Source organism: Trachurus trachurus, assembly GCF_905171665.1.
Source record: "Trachurus trachurus genome assembly, chromosome: 16".
Classification (NCBI taxonomy): Eukaryota; Metazoa; Chordata; class Actinopteri; order Carangiformes; family Carangidae; genus Trachurus; species Trachurus trachurus.
In genome coordinates, this window is record NC_139902.1 from 3,752,705 (window position 1) to 3,765,386 (window position 12,682).

The window sequence follows — 12,682 nt, forward strand, 5'->3', positions numbered from 1 at the left end:
TATGACTAAAACTCCAAAGTGCCAATTCAAAACCCCCGAACTGCTGAAACTCAGGGCCAAAGGAGTCCCAGGAGCCTTCTTTACTCACACAGTGGGCTTTTCGCCTGCAGCTCCAAAAATAAACTGGGCTGTGAGCTGCGCTTTCTCTGGCCTCAGACGCATTTTGTTTTGGTTTGTTGTCAGTTTGAGACTTTGTCTGTTTCTGCCATCACGTTAAGCCGATATATTGGTTTGCTGTTCCATCTGTCACACCTCGGAGGACGTGATCTATAATCCGTGTGTTTGGATTCTCTCACAGGTCGAGTCCGCCGAGCCCCATCTTCACCTCAAATCTTTCAGCAACCGACAAAGAGCTGGAGCCGAGACGATCAAGCATGGATGTGCCCAGGATGGCCGAGGGCCTCTTCAGCAGCACGCTGTCCTCGTCAGGCGGCGGCCATCACGTGCCTTCCTACCTGACGCTGGAGCAGAAGGCCGCCTTCGTCTTCGTGCTGCTGCTCTTCATCTTCCTGGCCCTGCTCATCGTGCGCTGCTTCCGCATCCTGCTGGACCCCTACCGCAGCATGCCCTCGTCCAACTGGACTGACCACACCGAGAAGGACACGTTCGATTACCGTATCGTCTGACTCCCCCGGCGGAGGCGCGCCAATTAGAAGCATTTAAATCAAACAGACAGATTTCATGTCTAAAGAGAACTTTGGCCCCCTCCGAGAACAAATGACCGCCGATTCGCCGGGAAAACAGCTTTCAGGAAATCTCCCTGAGAGTTCGGACTGAAAAAAAAAAAAAAAAAAGCGTTTCGACGGCAGATCGTCGTCGAAATGAGCGCCAACCAACAGTTGTTCAACAGCTTCTCCCTGCCACATCCGAAAATCTCAATTATAACCAGACAAACCAGAACAATGCTACGACGATTACCAATCAAACAATCACCATGACCGTCAGTCTGAGCAACGCACCAGAGCCACTTAAGGTTCACCCATAACCCCAACCCCCCCCCCCCCCCCCCCCCCCGCCATCAGCTCTATCCTCCGGACTACCTCGTTCCTCCTCCATCTCATGTGTGATAGTAACTTTTCTCACATCTCACACAGGGTCGATTATCCTTTTAGGATCCAAACCAGTTGGATAATAACAGTGTTTACATCTTATCATGTTTACGTCTTTAGATTTGTATTAATAATGTAGACAATCAGTGTTTAAAATAGTTAACGGAGAAAAAAAATATTTGAAGTGAAAACAGTTGTTTTGGGGTTTTTTTTGTTTCAAAGCATATTTTGTCTTCATTTGTGGATTGATGCGAGAGGTCCCCCAAGACTTTAATGACTGATGTGATTCGGGTCGAAGAGGAGTTTCATGCCTTATGTCTCTGTAAGATATTCTGTGGTGGTTGTTACGTATCTTGGTAAGACCGTGGAAAACGGCTGGTATAGAGGTCACAATAGCAGGTTAAGTGAACGCGAGGAAAGAAACCGCGGTGGAAAAGTTCTCCCTTTAATGTCTCGGAACGGGTTTGGACGGATAGATGCCAGCAGCGAGTAACTGTAACTGTTCTGTGTGTGCGATTTAAAAAACTATTTGTCCTTCCGGCGGTCACATGGAGGGGCTGTCAGTGTCCACGTTTTTAGATGTCAGCAACCAAAAGAGGTATTGAAGAAAAAAAAAGTTTACTGTGCTGTACCTTGTGCCTAATTTGAAAAAAAGAAGCCGTTTAAATTGATGTTTTAGGAAAAAGAAAGAAAATGGGTTCATATTTTTGTCTTTAAATGTAGAGCTCTTTTGGTTTTTTAATGTGTGTGTGTGTAGTGCCCATTTAAAGAAAACTTAAACAGCATTTTACTGCCTGCAGTTGGTATATTGACAGTTGGTATGCCAGATCTGCAGAGAGTTGGTGATGAAGATGACGACGACCCATTTTCACATCAAACCCTTTATGAACTGATGTTGTGGCTCTTTCGTTGGGCAACTTTTCAACTGTGCGCCTTATAGTGTAGATTGTTTACAGTATCGTAGGTAGCAGAGACACCGTGGGGGGCGGGGATCCCCCGACTTCGCTGATGCGACGGTGTCTTTGTACTTCACGGTGATGTCATATAACTCGCTGAAAAGTTAAAAAAAAGAATAATAATAATAAAGAAAAGAGAGAAGAAAAAAAACATGTTCCCTGATCTCTTTCCTGCTCGTACAGGAAGTGAACTGTGACCCTTCTGACAACATGTGATGTTCTTGTGATCTGCTGTGGCCTTCTCCTTTACCTATCGCAGATGTTGCGACGTTGTGCTGAGGTGATGTGTTTTTGTTTTTTTTTCCTTTGTTTTTTTTTTTGTTTTTTTGTTTTTTTGTTTGGTTTCCTTTCCGCATGTATTTCTCGCAGAGTATCCCCTCTCCGTGCATGATAAATGGTGAAGTGCTTCAATCCTGATGTTGTAGCTGTGGGTCAGTTGCTCAAGCAGCTATTTCCTGTCTCTACTGGAGCCATTTATTTTGTTTTAATCTGTTTTCCGCCTGGAGCCGCCCGTTCCTTTTTTGTAATAAAAACGATCACAGTGAGCAACTGCCTTTTTTTTTTTAATGTGTTTGATTTCATTAGGTTCATTCGCGAGGCGGTAAAAGAGGCAGGTGTTAAGGACAAATGAAAGGAAAAAGAGAGAAAAAATAATAAATGAAGAAACCCCTTCTTCTACCACCCTGCCCTTTTCAAGGCGGCCATATGCCCCAGAGGCCCGACACATTCTTTTTCCCATTTTATCAGCAGCTGGCAGTGGTAGCCAGCAGGTGTCTCGATTGGTTTTCTATGAACCCAGACACTTTGTCTGGCAAAACGCTCTCACACACACAGACACGCCGGTCTCCAGGCTCGAGGCCCAGGCCGCTCTTTGAGTCGAGACCCTCCAGGACGCCACGCAGAATAACAATCCTCCTCTCCCTGACAGCAACACTGAATATGTTGATATGCAATCATCTGCTGCACACCTCCCTAAAAGAAAAACTGCATCATTCCTCACTCCGAAGAAAGACGTGGATAAATCGACTTTTTTTTTCTGAGCGAATGTGCGCCTCTGTTGTGTGTTACTTAATAATTCTGCTGATATCACACATCCACTATTTTTTATTTTTTATTTATTTTTTTATTCTTCGGGAGGGCAGGGGAGCTGGAGCGGATCAGAATTTTAAATGCAGGCTGATCCCACAGAGGAGAAATGTACAGTCTGAGCTTTTTGGATTATTATGTAAGAGACAACCTACGTCTTTACTGAAGCCCCTTTTTCACTGTTTGTTTGTTTTTGCTTTAGTTTCTTTTTTATATATATAATATATATACATAAAGTCAAACTATTGAAGTAAATGCCATCCTGGGTTCATTGTGGTTGCAATGTGGAAGCAGAACTAAAACATGAATCATTTGTTCACACTGAGACCTGCTCTCACACAATGCATGCTGGCAGGAGGACGAAGCCAGTTTGTTACACAAGCAGCTGTAAGTAGTAGAGACAATCTGCTGGGGTGTAGAAAACACATCTGAGGCGTAATGATATTATGAATATTTATCATTTCAAAACACCTGCTCACACAAATTATTCTGATATGAAATAAAGGGTATCAGTCCTCCTAAAACCTCTGTTCCTGCAAAAACAAGTTTTGTTTTTTTTCCGTGTGTATCACCCAGGGGCTTTGAAATCCTGATTATTTTGAGTGATACCCAGAATAGAAGAAGAAAAAAAATCACTTTGGAACGAAAGCCTTCATTTTCTGTTTCTGAAATCTCATTAGCTCATGCCAAACAAAGATTATAATCCAATCTAAACACGCCCTTACACAGCAAGTAGCAACGGCAGGGAACATTAAGCATTGTGGATCGATATCACAGTCATGCTTTATGCAACATGACTCATATTAAAGAAAGCCACTGATAATTGAATTATTCTCATTCGCTGGTATGCACACTCAGATGCCTTACGCTGAATTTATTCTTTCCCAAGCGCCCCATTTCACTATTCAGCCTCCAGTTAATTTAATGGTCTCTGAACAGGTTAGAAGGGACTGCACCCCCCCCCCCCCCCCACACACACACACACACACACACCCCATCCCGTGAATGTGAATAGCTGTGCAAGGCGACATAACGGAGGGAGTATTGATATTGCATAATTGATTTTCACAGTGATTTCTTTTTTATTCCCAAGAGCCGGTGACGTTTAGAGCAGACAATAGTCACCTATCCCACTGATGAACGGTGTGAAGCTTCAGGGAACATTGGCGCCGAAGAAAAAAGAAGCACCTGAACCTTTCAGACATGTACTGTATCCTCTGTCTTGTACTGGTGCACATAATACCCAGAGAGGCCCTGAGCATGATTAAGTGAAGTGCTTTGATAAACAAGGCAATTAACAGAACTTTAATTGAACTTTAAAATCAACAATAATTCAAACTGAATCATTCAAGTGATTCATCAAGAAGCTGCAGCTTTTTAGATGTGATTATTTGCCTCTTTAGTTTATGTCTTTGCAAAATGAACAATTTTGGATTTGTTGGATAAAAAACAAACAAATTTGAAGAGATCGCCTTAGGCTGTTATTTTGTTTGTTTTGTTTTTTTATAGACTACACAGTAAAATGATTAATTGCACTGAAAGATAAGCTATGTAATTATCATTTAACCTCAATAAAATAAGACATCAGTGCTAATCAATGGTATGTCACACTATCAACACCCACACAAATGTTGCAGTAGCCTATAAAACACTTTACTCTTTGATTTATATTGACGTATTGATTTCTCTTGACTTGATTTAGACTGAACCAAAAACAGGACAAGCCGGAGTTGGAGTGTTTCCAGTTTGGTCCAGAACTCTGAGAAGCCAGTGAGGGGTTGTGTACCTGTCTTGCCCTCCTGGTGCAGCTCTTCACTGGTGAAAAACAAACAGAAATAGATGGGTTAGCAGTGAATGATGGGTAATCCAAAAAAAAAAGAAAAGGCAAAAAGATTGAATAACAAGGCTAAAAGGTTTACTGCTTGCTACACAGCAGTGCTCCGAGCTAAAGGTCTCAGTAACATTCTTTCAACAGCAGGACTGATGTTTCATTACAACTTGGAAGTCAGATTTTCAGCTCAGTTTTCAGAAATCCCCCCTGCATGTTGGAATTCCAACTCTGAAACTCAGCGGAAGTGACCTCAAGGTTGCAATCCAAGATGGCGTTTCTGTGCATCATCAACGCATCAACAGTCAATGTATCGAACTCATTAGCTTCTTATTGTGTCATGAAATTGGTTGTACCAACCGTACCCTGTTGTGCAACTTCTACCCCTGGACATGCTGTTATGTTGCTATCACATGTAACTATTGTAACCCGGTTAAAAACATTAAAGCAGGGGTGGTGCAGTGGTTAAGGCGGCCGCCCCATGTAGAGGCTACAGTCCTCAACGCAGGCGTCCCCGGCTCGAATCCCGCGTCGGGCGGACATTTCCTGTATGTCATTCCCCCTCTCTCTGCCTCCCCCTTTCCTGTCTACCTCACTATGTAGCTACTATCAAATAAAGGCAAAACACCAAAAAATATACTTTAAATAAAAAAAACAACATTAAAGCAGAAGTAAGCGATCCGGTCGTTTTGGCTAACTTCGTTAGTTAGCAGTCCCCGCCCTCGTCATGGATCTATTGGTCCTCGTCCCTACGTCACCACATTCACGCACATCCCTTGGCTGCACACACAGCCCTTCATGCCGTTCTCTCTCCTCATTGGATAAAGGTTGTAGGATACAAGAAAAGTTTTCTCCTCGGCTTACAGCAGAGCAGAGTGACTGACAGACCCGTGTATCGGGCCAAACACTCTATGTAAGTGATTGCAGTCGGAAGATATTTATTTAAGACTTATATTAACACAAATATTCCGCTTACTTCTGCTTACTTCTGTAATATCATTTCATCCAAGCATATAAATAGTGTGATTAAAATGGTTGAAATTCATTAAAATGTTATTAAAATGTTAAAACCAGTTTAAAAATATATATCATGTTTATAGTTTTATTTGAAAGATAATGTATCTGTAAAAGCAATATGTTCCCGCATTTATGGAGTTAATAGAGATCGGCCGGAACGTCACATCTCAGGTGTTTCAGGACGGACAGGAAAAGAGTGAGGGACAGAGCGAGGGAGAGCGGCGGAGCGAGAAGAAAGAAGACACGAGAAGCGTGTAGAAAACAGTAACGAAAAGAGACTGTGGTGAGGACTAAGTGGTGACTTTCCTGTGTGTGTGAGTGAACTACTCAACCCGTGAGGACGACCTGAAGCTAGCAGCTAATTCAGTAGCTAGTAGCTCGCAGTTAGCAGCAAGCTACCTGTTCGGCAGAGACTGTGGGAAAAGCGAGCGTGGAGCTGCAGACGACGAGCGAGCACCGCGACATCGGCAGTGACGGGTCTTCGTTTCCTCCGGACGGATCTTCTCCTCATCTCACCTCTTCTCCTGCCATCAGCCCGTGTGTAAGGATACAACACTGGTCATGCAGGTACCTTTTTATTTCCTGTGGCCCAGTCGGGGTGAAGCAGCCATTGTGTTTAAGGCTTCTACGAACGCTACACTCAGGCCTGCACCGATTCTCCTAAGGGGTACCCTGGTTTATTTTCTATAAGAGTGCAGGCTTTAGTAGTTAAGGTGTATGGGCCCACATATTGCATTTAAGTGAATTTGAGGTAATTTAAGGTTTTGCATTAATCCATTTGGGTTAAAAATGTACAGTGTTTTTCTTAAACAAAAGAGAGTTATATTTCATTTACTGTATTTACCTGAAGAAAAAAGCGTTATTTCAGTTAATATTTTCCTTACAAAAGAGGGAGAATTCATTAATGTATTTCCTGTGAAAAAAGGGACAATTCAGTGTTTACCTTAAAAAGAGGGAATTTATTGTGAAGGTTTAAAACCAAACAACATTCATATTTTTTTTATTTTTTTATTTTACATTGCCTTAATCATTTCATAAGTAAATAATTGAGAACTTATTTTCTAAAACCTTGTGTTGTGTATTTAATTACTTACCTTAAAGAGGACATCATTTCATTCTGAGTCCAGCATGCCGTCTGTTGTTTACCAGACTTCATGTGAACGCAGCATTATGCAGTGTTTTGTTGGCTGGTAGCCTATTTGTTATGATGCTAACAATAGAGGATAACAACAGTGTAGGTCCTGAAAGGTGACTAGAACACATGAACTTGAATGTGATGTCATTCCCAACGCCAACTTCCGGGAAATTGAATGTGTCTACGGTAGTGATGCGCGGGCCGGGTTTTTTTCCAACCCGCGGGTCCCACATCTATGAAGTATTCTGACCCGCCCCAGCCCGCCCCGCACCACCGCATCTATTTTCACAACCCGCCCCGACCCGACCCGCTGCTATTAAACGTCAGACAGCGGCCTTTTTTACTTTGAAAGGGCAGACAGAGGTGCTGTGTTGCCGGTAGCTTGTCAGTGTGGACTGTGGAGCTCATGAGGAGCGGGAGAGTCACAGTGCAGCGTGTAGCAGCCGCGGTGGCCGCCGCCTCTCGTCCTCCCCAGTCCCTGCTCTCAGTGAAACCACCCCGCTCTGCTGATGCGCCCAGCCGCCGTCTCATCCGGTTCCCTCACACCTCCGCCGGCTTTCCCGTCAACATCAGCGCGGCCCTGATAACACACTCTGGACTTCATCGTCAGTTTTTTTAATGACCCGCACTGCAAATAAAGTAAAGATTTCTTGACCCGCACCGCCCCGCCCCGCGGGCTGACCCGCGGGACCCGCGGGCTACGGGTCAGCCCGCGCATCACTAGTCTACATTATATATATCTATATTATTTACGTTGTCACCATCTTAGTTTAGCGTGTTAGCATGCTAAACCGATATGGTGGTGATATCTTTCATTAGCTGATATTTGGTCTTTATTAGTTGGTCGTAATTCAATAAATCAACAAATCCACATTTTGGCCAGTGATGGATGACATAGTAGTTGAGACATGTCACTCACAACAACAAATGTTAATGTTCAGATACAGTCAGTACCAGTGATGAGAAAATTGGGAATAACCATTTCTAACGGCGCTGCTTTTTTCAGTAATGAGTAATCAAAAAAGTAACTGTTTCCCTGTTATAATGCCGTTACCGTTACTGACAATAAAATGTGCCGTTATTCGCTGTTACTTGACTCAAGAAGTCCCGCCACAAAATAATTGGCTACACCTGTCCTACGTTATACTGTAGCCTACACACATTTCTTTTCAGTCCATCAACTACTTGGAAAAAAACATTAATCTGGAATTTGCATTGCAAGCATTGCATAACTGCCAGAGGTTAGGGTTATGGTTAGTCAAGTCAAAGTCAGTCAAAATCTGTATTTGCCATTTGTGCATACACGCATAGGAATTTATGTACGGTTGTTCAGGTCAGGTGGAGAAACAAAAGAGAACACACAAAGATATACAAGACACAATGAAAAACACTTTAAAAAGGCTCAAGCCTGGGATTAAAAAAGGACAAGGACATAACATTTCTAAAAAAGGCCAGAGATCTATGTCTATAAGTAAATAAATATAAGAATAAATAAGTGTAAAGTGCCAAGTGCTACTGAGGTGGGTGCGTGTTGTGTTGCCATGTGCCCGGGTTATTTTGTGTTTGCTAAAAGTCTGACTGTAGCCGGTTAGGGGGGGCAAGTCCAAGTACTTTGACATATTTGAGCATTTTATAAAAAAGTAAAACAATAGTTACTTTTCCTGGTAAATAGCCTATAGTAATTCATTTACTAAATTACTTTTTGGTGATAGTAACTAGTAACTAATAACTATACTTTTTAAAAGAAAAACACCCACAACACTGGTCAGTAGTACTAAATCATAACTCCAACTTTTTTATAAAACCTTTTTTTTTAAATTGTTTCAAGTGACCTTGCGTGCCATAAAAGGCGCCTCTAAATAAAATGTATTATTATAATTAAATCATAAAGGTCAGTAATCTCTTGGGAATAGGAATGTCTGAACAAAGAGAAACGAGTAGGTGGTGGACTAGTACTGCTGCCATCTCTATAGCCATGTTGACACTGACTGTCTAGTTGGTACAATGCTAAAGGATGTTAGTGTCAGTATTTGTCATTGATTGTGTCAGGCTGTCTTTTTTAATACTAAAATCAGGCCACGACTGCTGATGTGTTTCTAATGATGTTACAGATTTAAGGATCCTTCTCCTCAGGCAAGTCGTTTTGAGCCTCGGGGCCCTGTCAGATGAGGTTTTGTCACTCCCGGCCTCTCTGGGAGTGCCTGAGGGGCTCTGCCAGGTGATTACAAGCTATGTGAGTACTCATACAGCCTTCAAAGCTCCATAACAGTAGCAAGAACATAGACCATGGAGAGCTTTTAAGGGTAGAAATGGAGATCTGTTGTGCAGCCTGTGTGTGCAGGATAAAAACAGGGCCAATGTCATCCTGTCTCCCACGTCTGGAGCTGGTCTGTCAGATTCATGTCAGCCACAATCTGCTTTAGTCCTCAAAGCACATCAGAGGAAGGCAGCTGTTCAGGAACACACATCACGTCGAACACAGCGCTCACTCCCACTGAGCTATTCCGTGTCCACATTTCAAGGGTTTTACTAACAGGGAGCTGAGTGTTACGGTATTTTTCACCAGTGTCCAACTATTGGCCACTGGGAGCTGCCCAGTATAATGACAGTCATTACTAGTGACCAGTGGAGAGCTTTGCTAGAGCAGCTGGAGGATAAATGCTTCTACCCACTGCAGTAGAAAAAGAAACTGGAAAATATAAATGCAGTCATTAGTAAGGGTTGCAATCATTTTATAAATGAACATACCATACGAAGCGGACACTGAAAAGGGCATATTATTGAAATTCCAGAAGTAAAACTATTTAAAGACCCACTCCCGTGAAAATCGTGTTTTTTGAGCTTTTCACATGTTCCTGTGGCATTTTTCTGATGTTAGAGGACATAGTAGCAGGGAAAGAAGTGCAAAATTGCATTTCTGAGTTTTTCTGCCTTCAAACTGCTGTGAACCAATGGCAGACTCAAACTGGCAGTTTCAGGGAGACTGGAGCTGACGTGTCACAGCTCCAGGGGAGGGCACTAGTGCTACAAGCTCCCACCCTGCTCTGCATCTGGCTCAGAGGTGAAAGGCTTGGCAGCTCGGTGAAGCTGTCAAGGTATAACAGGTATAGCTCACCTGGTAGAGCAGCTTACACCGCGAGCAAGGACTATGTTCCAGTCTGGGATCGAATCCCAGTGTGGAGTTTTACGCTAAACGCGCTGAATCTCTAATTGTACAATGTCCAGCTGTCAAGCGGGGGGTGGGGTGAGGAGGTGGCTGGGCGGGTGCAGAGCAGCGCTGTCCCCGCCCACCCTCCAGAGGTGCATTGCTAATGTGCATTGCTAATGAGCTGGTTTTAACATGACCGAAAAGGGTCGCGGGAGTGGGACTTTAAAGGGATAGTTCAACATTTGAGCAAATTGGCAAATTATAGTCTTTGGAGTAGGTTTGTTACCTTTAATTGTCGGTGCAAGCTGTTTTTAGAATGGCAGAGCAGAGCCACGAGCTGCTCAGAGCTACGCTATGGAGGATAATGGGATTTCTTGGTTTCCCTCAACAAACTCATCAAATACATAATCCAACAACTCCAAAACGCTCTCATGGACAAGTTGTGACCTGCTGTGGATGATACGTTTAAATACACTAATGTTGGCTGTGCCTAGCTTGCGTCAACTATAGCTTGCTAGTTACCCAGCTAGCAAAGTAAACTTTTATCCTACTTTTCCAAGTAGTAGTATTTCAGTAGTGGTCCTCAGGATAATAAATTCATTGTGCCGCTTTAGGAAACTGTTAATATCTTCAGAAAATAATGATTACTCACTCTTTGAGTTTCTTGGTTATTTCTCAACTCGCAACAGATAATTCAAAAGTTTTTCCACTATCTCATGAATAATGCCCTTAATTAGAAATGTGTAAACAAATGTCCACCGACAGACTCCAGAACGTGAAGGGCGAATGTGTGATGAATGGGAAAAACAATCCAATTAATAACAATACTGGTGACTGCACTTTTTCCTCAGCTGATGAAGAGTCACTTTGGGCCACTTAACCAAATGATTCTTGGCTCTGAATCACAGACTTGAATCTTCATTTGTTGCTGTGGAGACTATAGAACGCTTCCACATCCAAAGGTTACATTTCCCCCTTAACCTATGAATTTGGTGATTTGAATGAGTGCAAAGTGTCATGTTAACAAAGAATTATAAACGTGAGTGCTTCATTTTTCACCTGCTGATTGTGTTTCTCCCTTCAATACAACAGCCAGATGTCGCCTTCAATATTACGCCCATGATGTTACATCATGGATGAGTGGTTTAAAAGGCTGCGCTGAAAACATAAAGGTCACAAGTTCGATTCCCAGAAGAGATAAGGTGCGTCCATCAAGTCCATACATTGTTTTGAAGTGCCCTTGAGTCTGACACCAAGCTCCTATCTGCTCTCTGTAGGTCACCCTGGATAAGAGTGGATCAAGTGCTCTTACTGTAATTGCCTCATGATTATCTTTGTCCTTACTGTGCCCATGGAGGCACATTTACCGGGTCACGTCACAGTTCGAGGGCCCTCATAATGCCAGAAAAAACAAAACAAATTTTAATATCGAGTTGCATGAATAAATAGAAGATAAAAAAGGAATGTGGACTGCTTAGGTTTCATTTGCGACTCACAAACCCTTGAAAGCAAAAGCTTCAACATGACCTCAAAGCACCAGCAGCTGAGGCAGGAATGTTTGAGCAGGAAGGAGATGTACTGCAGCGATGCAGCAGTGGACTACACACTGAGATATTGTTTATCATTTTATACCTGCTTTATCATTTATTCACTCACTCTGTGCTTTCAGAACAAAACGTACCTGAGATTTACTGAAACATGGGTAAGTACTAATGCACTCCAGATGTTCTCTGTTCATGTTCATCCTATGTTGGTGACTGTCTATAGTCCAGCTTCTGCTCAATTTATTGCATCTGTCCAACATTACATGTATACGCATCCGCAGCCTCTCAGTGTTCTGTGAGCGTATTGTGTTCTGAGAGCTCTAATAGAGCAATTTCAGCACTTTGCTCAGTTTGTTGTTGTACTTAATGGATAATTACCTCTGTCAAGGTTACGTTTTCACCCGTATCTGTTTAATTATCAGCAGGATAACCGAACGAGCACTGAACCGATTTGCACCAAACGCGGTGGAGGGAGTTGATGTGGGCCAGGGAAGAACCCATTACATATTGGGGCAGATCCGGATCATTTACTATGTACCTGAGTTTTTTTTTTTGGTTGTGTTTTTTTTGTCTTTGAAGTCTGATGTGTGTTGTTTGACATTGGCCTTGGCGGTGCTGTCTCAGTGCCCATTACTGAGTAATCTCTGAACTTTTCCTCATTGACCTAAATGAAATTTTGATTGCTGTTAGCCCCATTAAAGCTCCATTAATCAGTATTTTGTATTTATACCAACATACCAATTGTGGATGATAATTCTTTGGAGGTTAATCACTACATGCTGCTGATTAAACTTATGACGTCGGTGTTGCCCGCGGCTCTGTCCTGCTCCTTCTGCTGCCGGTGCCTCTTGTTTGGCCTCCTGCAGCTGTTGCTCCAGCTGCTGATGACTTTCTTCGACCTTTCGGGAAACAAGAGATT

General features: G+C 42.8%; 1 protein-coding gene across 1 annotated transcript; it reads left to right on the top strand.

Annotated features, from left to right (window-relative positions):
• Positions 1-374: 374 nt before the first annotated feature.
• On the top strand, positions 375-626 carry LOC310998705 (cortexin-3-like; the record flags this gene model as incomplete). The annotated part of the gene is made up of 1 exon (XM_083988872.1): positions 375-626. One exon carries the CDS (start codon positions 375-377, stop codon positions 624-626), a length of 252 nt encoding a protein of 83 aa, XP_083844998.1.
• Positions 627-12,682: the final 12,056 nt, after the last annotated feature.